The sequence below is a fragment of the Oncorhynchus nerka genome, linkage group LG11 (genome assembly GCF_034236695.1).
Source record: "Oncorhynchus nerka isolate Pitt River linkage group LG11, Oner_Uvic_2.0, whole genome shotgun sequence".
In the NCBI taxonomy this organism is placed as follows: Eukaryota; Metazoa; Chordata; class Actinopteri; order Salmoniformes; family Salmonidae; genus Oncorhynchus; species Oncorhynchus nerka.
The window spans coordinates 68,277,521-68,296,169 of NC_088406.1; the positions used below are offsets into that span (position 1 = coordinate 68,277,521).

The window sequence follows — 18,649 nt, forward strand, 5'->3', positions numbered from 1 at the left end:
TAGTTAGCTTTGCGACAGTAGAAAAATACATTTTGGATTGTTCTTATTTTCCTCAATTAAAGTTGGAAAAATAGGATGATCGAGCAGCAGTGAGGGCTCTTCGATACTGCACGGTACTCTCTTTCCAAGCTAGTCGGAAGACTTCCAGTTTGGTGTGGCACCATTTCCGTTCCAAATTTCTGGAAGCTTGCTTCAGAGCTCGGGTATTTTCTGTATACCAGGGAGCTAGATTCTTATGACAAATGTTTTTAGTTTTTAGGGGTGCAACTGCATCTAGGGTATTGCGCAAGGTTAAATTGAGTTCCTCATTTAGGTGGTTAACTGATTTTTGTCCTCTGACGTCCTTGGGTAGGCAGAGGGAGTCTGGAAGGGCATCAAGGAATCTTTGGGTTGTCTGAGAATTTATAGCACGACTTTTGATGCTCCTTGGTTGGGGTCTGAGCAGATTATTTGTTGCGATTGCAAACGTAAAATAAATGGTGGTGTTGGGCAATTAGGCCTGGCTCGCAGTCTGTGTTCCAATTCATCCCAAAGGTGTATGATGGGGTTGAGTTCAGGGCTCTGTGCAGGCAGGTCAAGTTCTTCCACACCGATCTTGACAAACCATTTCTGTATGGATCTCGCTTTGTGCATTGTCATGCTGAAATAGGAAAGGGCCTTCCCCAAACTGTTGCCACAAATTTGGAAGCACAGAATAATCTAGAATGTCATTGTGCTGTAGCGTTAAGATTTACCTTCACCGGAACTAAAGGGCCTAGCCCGAAGCATGAAAAACAGCCCCAGACCATTATTCCTTATCCACCAAACTTTACAGTTGGCACTATGCAATGGGGCAGGTAGTGTTCTCCTGGCATCTGCCAAATACAGGTTCGTTCTGTTCGATTGCCAGATGGTGAAGCATGATTCATCACTCCAGAGAACCCGTTTCCACTGCTCCAGAGTCCAATGGCAGTGAGCTTTACACCACTCCACTCCAGCCAATGCTTGGCATAGTGCATGGTGATCTTAGGCTTGTGTGTGGCTGCTCGGCCATGGAAACCCATTTCATGAAGCTCCCGACGAACAGTTCTTGTGTTGATGTTGCTTCCAGAGGCAATTTAGAACTCGTTAGTGAGTGTTGCAACCGAGTACAAACAATTTTTACGCGCTTCAGCACTCAGCGGTCCCATTCTGTGAGCTTGTGCTGCCTACCACTTCGCAGCTGAGCCGTTATTGCTCCTAGACGTTTCCACTTCACAATAACAGCACTTACTGTTGACCGGGGCAGCTCGAGCAGGGCAGAAATTTGACGAACTGACTTGTTGGAAAGGTGGCATCCTATGACGGTGCCACAATGAAAGTTACTGAGCTCTTCAGTAAGTCCATTCTACTGCCAATGTTTGTTGATGGAGATTGCATGGCTGTGTGCTCAATTTTATACACCTGTCAGCAACAGGTGTGGCTGAAATAACCAAATCCACTCATTTTGAAGGGGTGTCCACATACTTTTGTATATATAGTGTATGTTCAATTCACGTCATTGCTCTCTCTCTTGCTCTGCTGTGTGTTGTGTGTGATTCTTGCTAGCTATCACTCAAACGGAAAATGGTGCAGCACAGCTTCCAGAAAACTGTTTGTTGCTTTCAAACTAGGGATTTCGTAGCTAATTGAGGTAAGACAGTAACTGATCTCACCCTATTCTGCACCCTGACAATGCTTTATAACCAATATACATTAAATATACCTACCTGCACACACACACACACACTAACAAACACCTACTGTACATGTCAAAATGGTTTTGTCAGGTCTGTCTGACTTTTGACTTATCATTGCTGACTTATTTTTACCCACAACATCATATTTATGTCCACCATGATGGGTTTAACAACAATGAAGTCATTCTGTAACTGCAGTATAGGACTCAAACATAGTGTGGATGGTTAAACACTCCATGTTGAACGTGTGTTGATTATCTGTGTGTACGTACCTGAGGGAGTGTATGTCTGTATCACCTGTCTCTTCCAGGAGGAGGAGGAGGGTCCAGAGGTGCTGCTGGTGAAGGAGGAGGGCTGTGAGGAGGGTCTGGGAAACCCTGAGGGAACCATGGTCATGGAGGACAACCAGACTATACCTCCTGAACCCACAGAGGAACCAGCTGAGCATCACAGGACCACATACACTCTCACTGAGGTGAGTCCACTGTGAACTCAAAATCAAATCAAATGTAATTTGTCCCATGCTTCATAAATAAGAGGTGTTAGAGAAACAACTCTGAGCAGTAGTGCCTATTAGATAATAATAAATAAGACTATGCAGACAGATGGAAACCTGATCATCGATCAGCACTTCTACTCTGAGATTCTTTGTGAATAAACCCAGGTCTTGATTAAATGTGTCTTAAGTCTGTGCATGCCGTTGAATTATCAAACCATTAGTGTCAAGTAATCAAATCAACTAACACATTTGCAAAGTATCAAATAAATTAACATGTTTGCATAGTAATCATAGCACTTCCCCATTGCCCAATCAGAAGATGCTCCATAGCAGGGGGCTCATATCAGATTTCTTGATCCAACATCCTCTCACTCTATCTCTTACAGTCAGTAGACATGGAGGATGGGAAGTCTGATCTGCTGCTGGTCAAAGAGGAGACAGTAGAGGATGGACCAGAGAGCATTGATCTGCTGAGTGGACTAAAGATGGGGGAGCAAGGTAAGGTAGAAATACATATAGCCTACATACAGTAATAGATCTTCAATTGGAGTAGTGATGCACCTGCCTATATTTCTTTCTTACTTTTCTTCATTCATAAAATGAAATCAATACAACTTTAGTACTATCCGGTGAGGGCATTCATAGCCGACCTCTCAAGACGAGTTCCAACTAGCCATTTTTTCAAGTCTGTTCTGAGCTTGAAAGATACTGATCACGAATAGGAGATTTGATGTGTAATGTAAAATAAAAAGTACCGTAATTCAAAGAACAGCACGCATTAATTTTCATTTAGCCACACCCTTTGAGCTATGACGCCAACCAATAACGTCCTTTCTCTTCAGTGTAAACGGAAGTAAACTATGACCAATAACTATTTCCAAGTTTTTCTTGTTGTTATTTAGACGTTTATTAACACCATGGAATTCAAAATATGACACATTTAACTGCTCAGCATCACATACTTACCCCGTGTAGTCTTTAATTTGCGTTGGAAACAGGACTTGGTTGATATATAGTATATAGGTGACGCTAGCTAGCTGCTAACAATGGCTAACTGTATGGTTTTTCACACTCAAATAGCCTCCGTTATGGAGATGCTAGCGAATGCAGCCGTGGCAGAGATCTGTAAACTCGTAGACGACGACTATGCAGTGTTTCGTTTGGAAATAACTCAAAGCCAGAAAGAAAACAGGGCATTGCGGAGGAAATTACAGCTACAAGAACTGAAGGTGTCACGGGAGCGCGTCCTCGCCAGTCGTCCCAGTAGTATCAAGCTTGTCAACCGATACAGAGGAATGGCAAGAGGTACATTTTGCAACAGGCGATGCTGAGGGGCACCACATTCCCTTATGCACATGTGTTCAGACGTGTTACCCAGATTTGTTTTTTGGAAAGTATACAATAATTCCCCCAGTCCCCTGATTACTTATCTAACCAGGTTATTGATTGACTCTTTTTCCTATTATTTACTCAATGAAAACAATATGATGCATGGAACACAATACCTTTATCAATAAATAGTGGGCCTATATCAAGATCTTATGAGAAGTGTTACATTACATCCACTATATAGTGTTGAGCATTGAAAGTAGCTAACCGAACCACCTCTTTTGCCCCAATCACTCTCTCAGGTGAAGGAAATCTCACTGGAGGCCACAGGAGCTTTGTGAAGCCAGTGGGACACAATACATGGAGAGACGACCAACCAATCACTGTTGATGAGGGGAATGGAACCTCAACCCAGCACGTTATTGTGATAGAGGTTAGTGTAATAGTGTTGAATTGAAAGTGTAAATCAAATGTGGCTGTTTATTTCAGAAAGGCTCCCCTCATCCATTCACTTGCTTACATGTACATCCTCATATATCTGCCATAAGCAGGCACATGCACAGATAGGGCTCCACTTGTGCAGAGCACATGCCCTTTGCCCTTCCATTCTCCAAAGTGTCCTTTTGGGTGGTGGTAGAATTTCCTCAATTTTTTTTGTTGTTGTTGTCATTGTTGTTCAGTACGCATTGATCACAAGTTGTTGTCAAGCTTGCCATCCCCCACCCTGTTGGTTGCGCCTGTTGGTTGCTCCTGTTGATCTGCCCTGTACGGAGCTTGCGCACGCCCGGTTGTGCCTATTTCCCAGTCTGCCCTGTACGGAGCTTGCGCACGCCCGGTTGTGCCTATTTCCCAGTCTGCCCTGTACGGAGCTTGCGCATGCCCGGTTGTGCCTATTTCCCAGTCTGCCCTGTACGGAGCTTGCGCACGCCCGGTTGTGCCTATTTCCCAGTCTGCCCTGTACGGAGATTGCTGCTAAATAGCAACAGTATTGCCACAGCAGCATAACATTTTATTAACACATAATAACAAATGATTTAGCCTACATCATCGTCAATATTTGGTCTGGTTGGCTGATACAAGCAGCAGAAAGAGGCAGAAATACAGAGGTAAATCACAACCAGTAAAAGAAATCGAGCTAGCTAACTAGCAGATTTACATCAATCATCAACACCAGTGATCAGCCAAAAGCCCAACCTCTTTTCCCAATGCCAATCATGTCTTCAGGAGTCAGGAGTAACTAGCTTGCTTACATTTTGTGATGATGAGTGAGTGAGTTGTTGCAGAAATAAATAGGCCTATGCTCGTTATTTATTTTCGCTACTGAGGCATTTTGGGGGGTCTCTGCATGGCCCCGCCCATAGAAGAGCTTGTGAGACTTACCTATGACACTTTTATCTAATTCAGCCCATGTACCGATAATAACCTCTTTCCTGTTGTGTCAGTCTGCAGATACAGAGGCTGCAGGTCCTGGAGTCAAGCAGGAGATGTCTGAAGGAGAGGAGGATCCACGACACAGCACCAACATCCAGACTGGAGCGCCCCATATAGTCACGAAGGACCCCAACACCACCCCAGTGCAGCCCAGGGACATCAGTAGAACGCCGAACGCCATCCTCAAGTCTGAGACAGAGACTTTAACGAGGCTGGGGAGACTGGGCTGTCCTACTCCCCGCTCAGAGTTTTTACTTTACGGTAACCCGAGCCAGAGGACAGTTCTGTCCCATCGGGACTTAGGTGATGCGTTACAGACTGGCAATGATCCGACCTGTTCATACGCTACAGAGATGATACCTGGTGACGTGCCTGTGGGCTTAGATACACCGACTAATCCAATAAGAGGGGACTGGAACCAGTACAGTAGTAGCGTATACTCTGAAGGGTTCCTAGATAAGAAAGGGGAGGGTCTCGTCGTAGATGAGGTGACTGTGAAAGAGGAGGGAGACGCTCCTCTGACATGGAATGAAGACGAGACTCACTTAGGAGGACAGTTTCAGGGCAACACTAGTGACTTCTTAGACTACAGGGAAAGCTTAGAGCCAAATCCAAATATCGCAGCCCACTCCCCTTTACACGCGCTCAGGGATCGCGACCCGGTGTCCACGTCGATGGCACCTTCCGATTCACACGGCCGCATCCTTTTCGATCAGGTATTGAACTCAAACGACAAGACTAGAGTCCAGGCTCGGGAAGTGGGAGCAACATCTGGCGGTAGTAAAGAGAAACGGTTCTTCTGCATGTTCTGTAACAAAGGCTTCAGCTGCCCCCAGAAGGTGGAGATCCACCAGAGGGTCCACATAGGAGTGAAACCTTTCAGCTGTAGCCAGTGTCAAATGCGCTTCTCCCAGGCTTGGAACCTGAAGATCCACCAGAGGGTCCACACAGGGGAGAAACCTTACAGCTGTAGCCAGTGTCACATGCGCTTTGCCCAGACTTGCAACCTGAAGAGGCACCAGAGGGTCCACACAGGGGAGAAACCCTACAGCTGCCCCCAGTGTGAGAAGAGGTTCTCCCATCAGCACCAGCTGAAGATGCACCTGAAGGTCCACACGGGAGAGAGGGCCCAGTATTACCCCCAGACTAGCAGTAACGAGTCCTGACCTCAATTTAATTCCACGTGACTAACGGTAACTAGGCTACTCCAAAACTGCGCTCTGTAAATGAATGGCGCTGATGGGCGTTAGAAGCCTGCAAACTTGCTAACAGCATCAATTCACTAATAGCCTGATACTCAGCGCTCTAGTTAACATGATAAAGTGTTGCATTCTGAAAATGCAGGTGTATTGACCATGGCATTCAATTTCAAGTTCCACATTTTTGTTATTTAAATAGACTCACTGCTAAACTCAGCAAAAAAGAAACATCCCTTTTTCAAGACCCTGTCTTTCAAAGATAATTCGTAAAAATCCAAATAACTTCACAGATCTTCATTGTAAAGGGTTTAAACACTGTTTCCCATGCTTGTTCAATGAACCATAAACAATTAATGAACATGCACCTATGGAACGGTCGTTAAGACACTAACAGCTTGCAGACAGTAGGCAATTAAGGTCAGTTCTGAAAACTTAGGACACTATAAAGAGGCCTTTCTACAGACTTTGAAAAACACCAAAAGAAAGATGCCCAGGGTCCCTGCTCATCTGCGTGAACGTGCCTTAGGCATGCTGCAAGGAGGCATCATGACTGCAGATGTGGCCAGGACAATAAATTGCAATGTCAGTACTGTGAGACACCTAAGACAGCGCGACAGGGATCATCCTCGCAATGGCAGACCACATGTAACAACACATGCACAGGATCCGTACATCCCAACATCACACCTGCAGGACAGGTACAGGATGGCAACAACAAGTGCCTGAGTTACACCAGGAAAGCACAATCCCTCCATCATGGCTCAGACTGTCCACAATAGGCTGAGAGAGGCTGGACTGAGGGCTTGTAGGCCTGTTGTAAGGCAGGTCCTCACCAGAAACAACTTCGCCTATGGGCACAAACCCACCGTCGTTGGACCAGACAGGACTGGCAAAAAGTGCTCTTCACTGACGAGTCATGCTTTTGTCTCACCAGGGGTGATGGTCAGATTTGCATTTATCGTCGAAGGAATGAGTGTTACACCGAGGCCTGTACTCTGGAGCGGGATCGATTTGGGGGCTGTCATGGTCTGGGGCGGTGCTTCACAGCATTATCGGACTGAGCTAGTTGTCATTGCAGGCAATCTCAATGCTGTGCGTTACAGGGAAGACATCCTCCTCCCTCATGTGGTACCCTTCGTACAGGCTCATCCTGACTTGACCCTCCAGCATGACAATGCCACCAGCCATACTGCTCGTTCTGTGCGTGATTTCCTGCAAGTCAGTCTTCTGCCATGGCCAGCGAAGAGCCCGGATCTCAATCCCATTGAGCACGTCTGGGACTTGTTGGATCGGAGGGTGAGGGCTAGGGCCATTCCCCCAAGAAATGTCCGGGAACTTGCAGGTGCCTTGGTAGAAGAGTGGGGTAACATCTCACAGCAAGAACTGGCAAATCTGGTGCAGTCCATGAGGAGGAGATGCAGTACTTAATGCAGCTAGTGGCCACACCAGATACTGACTGTTACTTTTGATTTTGACCCTCCCTTTGTTAAGAGACACATTATTCCATTTCTGTTAGTCACATGTCTGTGGAACTTGTTCAGTTTATGTCTCAGTTGTTGAATCTTGTAATGTTCATACAAATATTTACATATGTTAAGTTTCCTGAAAATAAATGCAGTTGACAGTGAGAGAATGTTTCTTTTTTTGCTGAGTTTATTATCTGAAACGTCTCATCCATCCTCCAAACCACACTCTCTCTCTTTCTGGGCTCAGAGTGAGTGGGAGAGGAGAGTAAAATGCATTGTGATTGCAACATTTCAAATTGCAATTGCAGGAAAATGACAGTTTTGAAAGCAAATAGGCCTACTGTTGTGACTGTTGGAGAGAGGAGGGTCTCAGCTCTCTGTAGTTATTACATTTATTTCTCAACTCTCCATATGGACCGCAGAAGCACTGTTTTTTAACCAAAGTGTCTGGTAGGCTATGGCTTTGAGATATAGCTTATACTGAAACGTGCGCAGGATGTGCACATCTGCCATTTGCAGTGATTGTATAGGCCTATAGACATCATTGGGTATACTGAAAAAGTTTTAAGACATCACATCAACTGTTAACTAACTACATTAACTGTTAGATGAATCAATTACACAACTAGCAGCATATTATATTTATCAATCTAGCTAATGCATAATAGGGGGAATTCTGACCAGAGTTAAGCATGTGTAAATGGCTGTAATTCCTGTAAAGTATGATAATAGCATCTACAGGCCTCTCTCATCTTTTTAAGTGGGAGAACTTGCACAATTAGTGGCTGACTAAATACTTTTTTGCCCCACTGTAAATCTATTTGACCTAATAATCGCTGGAGACAAATGTGAAACCAGTCATATGGCAGCACTGTAACATTTCTACATATCAACCTTCCCGCAGAAAAGTTTCTGAACTGTTGTTCCATTATGCCGAATTTAAATTGTACAGCTTTTTAACTTTCAGAGATGGGCACTCACTAATGTCTTAATTTATAGGCTACCCTGACCTTCTGTTTCCTATTTCTATCATGTTAAATATTAACCACTATCAGTATCAACTGTCAGTAGGCCTAATAACCACACATATTCAACTGCTATTTTACTGTTAGTTCCCTTCAATTGGTATAGCCTACATAGTCATTACATCGTTTAGTTTCATTTCATTTGCCTTCTCTGTAAACACTGTCACAACTGTGTGCTTGTTGCTGGGGATCATTAGTAACAGTTGATCATGTCAACAACAACAAAAGTAGGCTTATTAAGGCAATTAAAGCACTGTTTTCTTTCTTTCGTGTGGTAAGGCTCTCCAATCAATTATTTTTCACGAGTGCCTAGGGTTCATGAGAACGTAGCCTACCTCAAAATACCTTTGTCATTATTCAAAATGTTAATTGAAGGCCTATGGCCTCATAGTTTGGGGGGATGAAATTTGGAGACCCAAGCTATAAGCTTCTGTAGCGCTGAACCTACCAAGTTGATTTATGCTCTATAGAATGTTTTAATTTTATGCCCAGGCTTTTCTCAGTTTATCTTTTTATTTTGACAGTTTATAGCATGTTAAATATGATCTATTATCGGGAGCTTCTGTCAGTAATACCCACATTCATTTATACAGTGGGGCAAAAAAGTATTTAGTCAGCCACCAATTGTGCAAGTTCTCCCACTTAAAAAGATGAGAGAGGCCTGTAATTTTCATCATAGGTACACTTCAACTATGACAGACAAAATGAGGAAAAAAAATCCAGAAATCTTGCTTGTTTGTAGGTGACCAAATACTTATTTTCCACCATAATTTGCAAATAAATTCATAAAAAATCCTACAATGTGATTTTCTGGATTTTTTTTCTCATTTTGTCTGTCATAGTTGAAGTGTACCTATGATGATAATTACAGTCCTCTCTCATCTTTTTAAGTGGGAGAACTTGCACAATTGGTGGCTGACTAAATACTTTTTTGCCCCACTGTAACTGTCACTTTAGTCTTAGTTTCTTTCAATTTGTAGCCTACATTTCATATTGTTCCATTGCCATTCTATTTACCTTTCATTCCTCTGTCACATCCTTGTAAGTTGTTCCAGAGAGTCGCTAGCATTAGTGGATCATATTAGGCTAACGTTGTGCAATAATTTGGGACATGTAGCCTATTTGAATCATTATGGAACTCAGACCACACGTAGCAGTTTAAACCTGGAGCCTGGTGCACGGTTCATGATTACTGGACCAGTCATTAGGCTACAATTCCATGATTAGTGAGGGATAATGTATTTATAGGAATATTGCTGAACCCCTATTGTACAATTTTCTCACCTTCCAATATCTCATCGATTTAACTTGAATATGGCAACTTTCAGGATGAATCCAACCACTATTTTTGATTCATTAATATTTTGTGTGTAAAGGCTCTCCAAACCAGTTTTGTGTGATTCATAAATACTTTCCTTACCCTAAATAATCTACAAGATCAGAGTATTTTTTAAATCTACCAATTGATGCTGAAATGGAGGCGAATATATATATACATATAGATGGCTTTCTTTCATTTATCCCTAATATTCTGAACCCGTTCTCTCGATATATTCTAATGAGTCTGTTAAATAAAAAAATATATAAACATGTTGGATAACATATTGAAAATGGTTACGCAGCATTGATGTACTGAGCTGTCGGTCTGATTGAGGCTTCAGAAGTGCATAGGAAAGGCGTACATTTCCTGAGTCTAAATCAGCCCTCATTGAGTTTCTACGTCATCAGATGGGGAATTAGCCCAAATCCATATTTTATCAGTAAGATGTCCCTAGTGTTGGTGAGTGCATCTGTCATTTCAACTGAATATTGTGATTACATTCATGAGGAATGAAATCAAATCGTAAATGCAACATGTAAAGGGTTGGTCCCAGGTTTCATGAGCTGAAATAAAAGATCCCAGAAATGTTCCATAAGCACAAAAAGCTTATTTCTCTCATTCTGCGCACAAATTTGTTTACATCCCTGTTAGTGAGCTTTTATCCTTTGCGAAGATAATCCATCCACCTGACAGGTGTGGCATATCAAGAAGCTGATTAAACAGCATGATCATTACAAATCAAATGTATTTATATAGCCCTTCGTACATCAGCTGATATCTCAAAGTGCTGTACAGAAACCCAGCCTAAAACCCCAAACAGCAAGCAATGCAGGTGTAGAAGCACGGTGGCTAGGAAAAACTCCCTAGAAAGGCCAAAACCTAGGAAGAAACCTAGAGAGGAACCAGGCTATGTGGGGTGGCCAGTCCTCTTCTGGCTGTGCCGGGTGGAGATTATAACAGAACATGGCCCAGATGTTCAAATGTTCATAAATGACCAGCATGGTCAAATAATAATAATCACAGGCAGAACAGTTGAAACTGGAGTAGCAGCAAGGCCAGGTGGACTAGGGGCAGCAAGGAGTCATCATGTCAGGTAGTCCTGAGGCATGGTCCTAGGGCTCAGATCCTCCGAGAGAGAGAAAGAAAGAGAGAATTTGAGAGAGCATACTTAAATTCACACAGGACACCGGATAGGACAGGAGAAGTACTCCAGATATAACAAACTGACCCTAGCCCCCTGACACATAAACTACTGCAGCATAAATACTGGAGGCTGAGATAGGAGGGGTCAGGAGACACTGTGGCCCCATCCGAGGACACCCCCGGACAGGGCCAAACAGGAAGGATATAACCCCACCCACTTTGCCAAAGAACATCCCCCACACCACTAGAGGGATATCTTCAACAATCAACTTACCATCCTGAGACAAGGCCGAGTATAGCCCACAAAGATCTCCGCCACAGCACAACCCAAGCGGGGGCGCCAACCCAGACAAGAAGATCACATCAGTGACTCAACCCACTCAAGTGACGCACCCCTCCTAGGGACGGTATGAAAGAGCCCTAGTAAGCCAGTGACTCAGCCCCTGTAATAGGGTTAGAGGCAGAGAATCCCAGTGGAAAGAGGGGAACCGGCCAGGCAGAGACAGCAAGGGCGGTTCGTTGCTCCAGAGCCTTTCTGTTCACCTACACACTCCTGGGCCAGACTACACTTAATCATATGACCCACTGAAGAGATGAGTCTTCAGTAAAGACTTCAAGGTTGAGACCGAGTTTGCGTCTCTCACATGGGTAGGCAGACCATTCCATTCTGTCCCTGTAAAAAAATTACACAGGTGCACCTTGTGCTGGGGACAATAAAATGCCACTCTAAAATGTGCAGTTTTGTCACACACAATGCCACAGATGTCTCATGTTTTGAGGGAGCGTGCAATTGGCATACTGACTGCAGGAATGTTGAGTTTATTTGATTTTTACAGGGATGGTGCACATTAATCAACGTTTCAGTAAAAGTGACGGTTTTAACCAGCCGGCTCATTTTCAACCGCGGTCCCTGGGCAGGTTATTAAAAACAATTACAATATAGACAATAGCAACATAGGACAAGCAAGACATAGCATACAGACAGAGCAACATAGGACAAGCAAGACATAGCATACAGACAGAGCAACATAGGACAAGCAAGACATAGCATACAGACAGAGCAACATAGGACAAGCAAGACATAGCATACAGACAGAGCAAGATAGGACAAGCAAGACATAGCATACAGACAGAGCAACATAGGACAAGCAAGACGTAGCAACATAGAACAAAAAGCAGCAAGACAAAATTCATAAAAGCAACAAAGTGTTTCCGCACCTCACAAGCTACAGACAACAGACAACATGGAAAGCGGCAACACACAACTAGGGACCATGTTCACAAATCTGGTTGATCTTTAGCCATGTCTTCAAGCATTTTGTGAAAGTGTGATATGTGGTGCAGTTATGTGTGTCTGATGGCAGTATTTCAGACAGGGGAAGCTCTCACAGAGAAAACGGATTTACTAAAGGTGCTTTTCCTTAAGGGAACTATACAGTCACCTCTCATGGCAGACCTTGTGGATCTGCTGCCATATGTTTAGGTTTTCTGTTTAACAAAAATACTGAGTGGAGGGGGAGCCAGGCCATTTAGGATCTTGAATACAAGACATGTGTCGGTGTATTGCACAAGATTTTCCCAACTCAGGAGCTCATGCTTTCTGAGGATGTAACAGTGATGATGGCTATTGGGCTTCCTATCACGCACTTTGAGAGCCTGTTTGTAGACAGACTGAATAGGTCTTAATGTTGTACAGAAAGCTTTAGCCCAACTAGTCAAGCAGTTGCATGTCCACCAGAACTGTTGCAAGAGAAATTAATGTTTGTTTCTTTACCATGGGCTCCTGAGTGACGCAGCGGTCTAAGGCACTGCATCTCAGTGCGTATTTCACTACAGATGCCCTGGTTCGAATCCAGGCTGTATCTCAATTGGCAGTGATTGGGAGTCCCATAGGGCAGCCACAATTATTCCAGGTTTGGTGGTTTAGGCTGTCATTGTAAATAATAATTTGTTCTTAACGGACTTGCCTAGTTAAATAAATAAAATTAAAATATAAAACCTCTAAACTTGTTTTAAATCATTTGGCAGTACATTCAACTGGCCTCACAAGCGCAGACCACGTGTAACCACGCCAGCCCAGGACCTCCACATCCGGCTTCTTCACCTGCGGGATCGTCTAAGACCAGACAGCTGATGAAACTGGGTTTGCACAATCAAAGAACTTCTGAACAAATTGACAGAAACCGTCTCAGGGAAACTCATGTGAGTGTTCGTCGTCATCACCAGGGTCGTAACCGACTTCAGTGGGCAAATGCTCACCTTAGATGGCCACTGGCAGGCATGCTGGAGAAGTGTGCTCTTCACAGATGAATCCCAGTTTCAACTGTACTGGGCAGATGGTAGACAGCGTGCATGGCGTCGCCTCATGGTGGCGTTGTGGTATGGGCAGGCATAAACTATGAACACAATTGCATTTTATCGATGGCAATTTGAATGCACAGAATAAGAGACTAATGAACAGTGTACACAGTCTAGGCAAGAAACAAAGCCCATGCATTTTTTGCGACTTTCAAATCATCAGACAATAGTCGCATCATGCAGCCAATATGTTTTTATTTGTAAGTCATTCTAAAGTTGATATCACAACTAAAGTAGCCAAATAAATGAAGTGTATAGAACAGGTTACAAATTATCACTTTTTACATTCAACACAGAATAGCTGCTCCATGGTGCACTCGCTCGGCAATCATTAGATAAAAATATCCTTTCTATTTTATTCAGCTATGTTCACTTATTCTTCTTAATATAAAGTTATAATAAAAGAATGGCACAGGAATTACAAGCATATCTTGTCTGCTGTAAATGAACTAGCTTACAGCCTAGGCTGCAGTTGGCATGGCATAGCCAGATCAGTAACATACAGTGGGCCTCAGAATATGAAGTTATGTTCTGAAATACCCATTTAGCCATGGGGCGTAGAGACAATGTTGCAGTTTTAAAGGATGTTTGCTGCTTTTCTACACATTTTGCCATGAGATAGAGATTTAGAAATGTTATACAATTCCTGCAATTCTACAAATTTTGCCATAGGGTAGAGAGAAATATTTGCAGTTTTGAATATATCTGAGTGAATACTACAAGTTTAGATAGCAAGACTAACTTACCAATCTAAAAAAAATTGCTGACATGGGCTAATTGAGGAAAACAGTTGATCCAACCAAAATGTGAACTTTAACCTTTGTACCAACTCTCAACATTATGTTGAGGGGGGGTTGTTGTTAACTGCAGGCCCACAAAAGGGGGTCTGCCAATTGCCCATCCCTGGCCTACTAAATATACTTACACATACCCACACAAATGGTAAACACTCCATGTTTAAAATGGGTTTGTTATCTGTGTTATGCATGTGTACAGTCGTGGCCAAAAGTTGAGAATGACACAAATATTAATTTCCACAAAGTTTGCTGCTTCAGTGTCTTTAGATATTTTTGTCAGATGTTACTATGGAATACTGAAGAATTACAAGCATTTAATAAGTGTCAAAGGCTTTTATTGACAATTACATGAAGTTGATGCAAAGAGTCAATATTTGCAGTGTTGACCCTTCTTTTTCAAGACCTCTGCAATCTGCACTGGCATGCTGTCAATTAACTTCTGGGCCACGTCTTGACTGATGGCAGCCCATTTTTGCATGATCAATGCTTGGAGTTTGTCAGAATTTGTGTGTTTTTGTTTGTCCACCCGCCTCTTGAGGATTGACCATAAGTTCTCAATGGGATTAAGGTCTGGGGAGATTCCTGGCCATGGGGACCCAAAATATCGACGATTTGTTCCCCGAGCCACTTAGTTATCACTTTCCCCCTTCTGATGACCAGGTGGCGAATCGCATCTCTGCATGTCTGGCAGACATATCAGTGTGGATGACGGATCACCACCTCAAGCTGAACCTCGGCAAGACGGAGCTGCTCTTCCTCCCGGGGAAGGACTGCCCGTTCCATGATCTCGCCATCACGGTTGACAACTCCATTGTGTCCTCCTCCCAGAGCGCTAAGAACCTTGGCGTGATCCTGGACAACACCCTGTCGTTCTCAACTAACATCAAGGCGGTGGCCCGTTCTTGTAGGTTCATGCTCTACAACATCCGCAGAGTACGACCCTGCCTCACAGGAAGCGGCGCAGGTCCTAATCCAGGCACTTGTCATCTCCCGTCTGGATTACTGCAACTCGCTGTTGGCTGGGCTCCTGCCTGTGCCATTAAACCCCTACAACTCATCCAGAACGCCGCAGCCCGTCTGGTGTTCAACCTTCCCAAGTTCTCTCACGTCACCCCGCTCCTCCGCTCTCTCCACTGGCTTCCAGTTGAAGCTCGCATCCGCTACAAGACCATGGTGCTTGCCTACGGAGCTGTGAGGGGAACGGCACCTCAGTACCTCCAGGCTCTGATCAGGCCCTACACCCAAACAAGGGCTCTGCGTTCATCCACCTCTGGCCTGCTCGCCTCCCTACCACTGAGGAAGTACAGTTCCCGCGCAGCCCAGTCAAAACTGTTCGCTGCTCTGGCCCCCAATGGTGGAACAAACTCCCTCACGACGCCAGGACAGCGGAGTCAATCACCACCTTCCGGAGACACCTGAAACCCCACCTCTTTCAGGAATACCTAGGATAGGACAAAGTAATCCTTCTCACCCCCCTTAAAAGATTTAGATGCACTATTGTAAAGTGGCTGTTCCACTGGATGTCTTAAGGTGAACGCACCAATTTGTAAGTCGCTCTGGATAAGAGCGTCTGCTAAATGACTTAAATGTAAAATGTAAATGTTTTGCCTTATGGCAAGGTGCTCCATCATGCTGGAAAAGGCATTGTTCGTCACTGTTCCTGGATGGTTGGGAGAAGTTGCTCTAGGAGGATGTGTTGGTACCATTCTTTATTCATGGCTGTGTTCTTAGGCCAAATTGTGAGAGCCCACTCTCTTGGCTGAGAAGCAACCCCACACATGAATGGTCTCAGGATGCTTTACTGTTGGCATAACACAGGACTGATGGTAGCGCTCACCTTGTCTTCTCTGGACAAGCTTTTTTCCAGATGCCCCAAACAATCAGAAACGGGATTCATCAGAGAAAATTACTTTACCCCAGTCCTCAGCAGTCCAATCCCTGTACCTTTTGCAGAATATCAGTCTGTCCCGGATGTCTTTCCTGGAGAGAAGTGGCTTCTTTACTGCCCTTTTCGACAGCAGGCCATCCTCCAAAAGTCTTCGCCTCACTGTGCGTGCAGATGCACTCACACCTGCCTGCTGCCATTCCTGAGACAGCTCTGTACTGGTGGTGCACCGATCCCGCAGCTGAATCAACTTTAAGAGACGGTCCTGGCGCTTGCTGGACTTTCTTGGGCGCTCTGAAGCTTTCTTCACAACAATTGAACCGCTCTCCTTGAAGTTCTTGATGATCCGATAAATGGTTGATTTAGGTGCAATCTTACTGGCAGCAATATCCTTGCCTTTGAAGCCCTTTTTGTGCAAAGCAATGATGATAGCATGTGTTTCCTTGCAGGTAACCATGGTTGACAGAGGAAGAACAATGATTCCAAGCACCACCCTCCTTTTGAAGCTTCCAGTCTGTTATTCAAACTCAATCAGCATGACAGAGTGATCTGCAGCCTTGTCCTCGTCAACACTCACACCTGCAGTGGAAATGTTTTTGGGGGGATTCAGTTCATTTGCATGGCAGAGGGACTTTGCAATGAATCTGATCACTCTTCATAACATTCTGGAGTATATGCAAATTGCCATCATATAAACTGAGGCAGCAGACTTTGTGAAAATGTATATTTGTGTCATTCTCAAAACTTTTGGCCACGACTGTACATGCCTGGGGGAGTGTATGTCTGCGCAATCTATATCACTCTTCCAGGAGGAAGAGGAGGTGCTGCTGGTGAAGGAGGAGGGGTGAAATGCTTACTTACGGGTCATTGTTCAACAATGTAGAGTTAAAGATTTAATGAAACATTGAAATAGTGGCACAAGGTATATTACACAGTGAATAACAATAACGATTAAAAAAAACATAAGTATATACAGGGAGTACCTAGTCGATGTGCCTATGTACAAATAGGTAGGGTTAAATTGACTAGGCAACAGCCTAAATAATAAACAGTAGCAGCAGCGGGTAACGTTAGCCATTCGATTCGCTATTTAACAGTCTTGTGGCACTCTTGTGGCACTCTTTCCTGCCTTTCAGTCTTATGGTTTGCGGGTAGAAGCTGTTCAAGATACTATTTAGAGCTGAGCGATATATCGACTTAATTCTACGTTTTTTTATGTACGCTTGTTCTCATGTTGTATGTTTGGTCTCGTCGCCTTCGTTCCTCTGTGCTGTGTGCACCTTCCCATTTAGCCTACACCAGAGATTTGTATATAATGGTGAGATGCACGTCTCCGTCCTAATAATGGGAGTCGTTGTCACAAAGGCCGCAAGGCAGTCGACAAACCCCAAAATAAGCCCATAGAAACACATTGGCCTTATTTTGGCCTGTTCCTCTTTGGTTTACACGCACACCAAACCTCTTCCCTGCCTTTCACGTTAACAAAGTTGAGAGATCACATCTTTCTCTCTGACAAGCGAGTTCAACTCTCCAATTGCCTAAATACACTGGAGTTGCTTACCAAGACGACATGAAATGTTCCTGAATGGCCAAGTTACAGTTTTGACTTAAATCAGCTTGAAAATACTTGAAAATGGCTATATAGCAATGATCAACAACCAACTTGACAGAGCTTGAAGAATTTAAAAAACAATAATGAGCAAATATTGTACAATCCAGGTGTGCAAAGTTCTTAGACTTACCCAGAAAGACTCACAGCTGTAAACGCTGCCAAAGGTGATTCTACAATGTATTGACTCAGGGGGTTGAATACTTATCCAATCAAGATATATTGTTGTTTATCTTCTATTTATTAAAAAAGTTTGCATTTTTATTCCACTTTGACCGAGTATTTTGTGAGATCGTTGACAAATAATGATAATTATCCATTTGAATCCCACTTTGTAACACATAATGTGTAAAAAGTCAAGGAGTGTGAATACTTTCTGAAGGCTCTGTAGCTCAATATTTGAATGATTAATGAATGATTTTGTTCATCTTCATCAAGGGTGATAATAATTATGGAGGTGACTGTACATATACAGAACATAATATAGGGCCTTCAAACTCAAGTCTGGACCTCGAAGCCAGTTCCAATGTACTTTGTCATTGTTACCCTCTAAATCAGGGACAAATTTAGACCTGGGACACCAAGTGTGTGCAATTAATTATCAGGTAGAATAGAAAACCAGCAGGCTCCGGGTCCTCATAGAGTAAGATTTAAAGAGCGACAGCCTTTAAAAAGCAATGAATCCCTTTGAAAACGGGTCAGAAACTACAGAGTGTAAATAGGATGATTTTGGTCATGAAGTCAGTCTCTTCTAAAACGGAGTTTGGAACATCCGTGCATCACAACGGGTAAATTTGACAATGTCCATTTGCTCACTAACATGGGGTGAACATCTGCAGTGGCTGCGCTCTATCCAATAGCATAGACAGTGAGACAGACCTGTCCATCAG

At 43.7% G+C, this 18,649-nt stretch overlaps 1 protein-coding gene across 1 annotated transcript; it reads left to right on the forward strand.

Moving 5' to 3' along the window:
• The first annotated feature begins 3,038 nt into the window (after window positions 1-3,038).
• Window positions 3,039-8,914, forward strand: LOC115137474 (oocyte zinc finger protein XlCOF29-like). The gene is made up of 3 exons (XM_065024890.1): window positions 3,039-3,501; window positions 3,828-3,958; window positions 4,968-8,914. Exons 1-3 carry the CDS (start codon window positions 3,243-3,245, stop codon window positions 6,120-6,122), a joined length of 1,545 nt encoding a protein of 514 aa, XP_064880962.1. The 5' UTR covers window positions 3,039-3,242; the 3' UTR covers window positions 6,123-8,914.
• The last annotated feature ends 9,735 nt before the right edge of the window (window positions 8,915-18,649 follow it).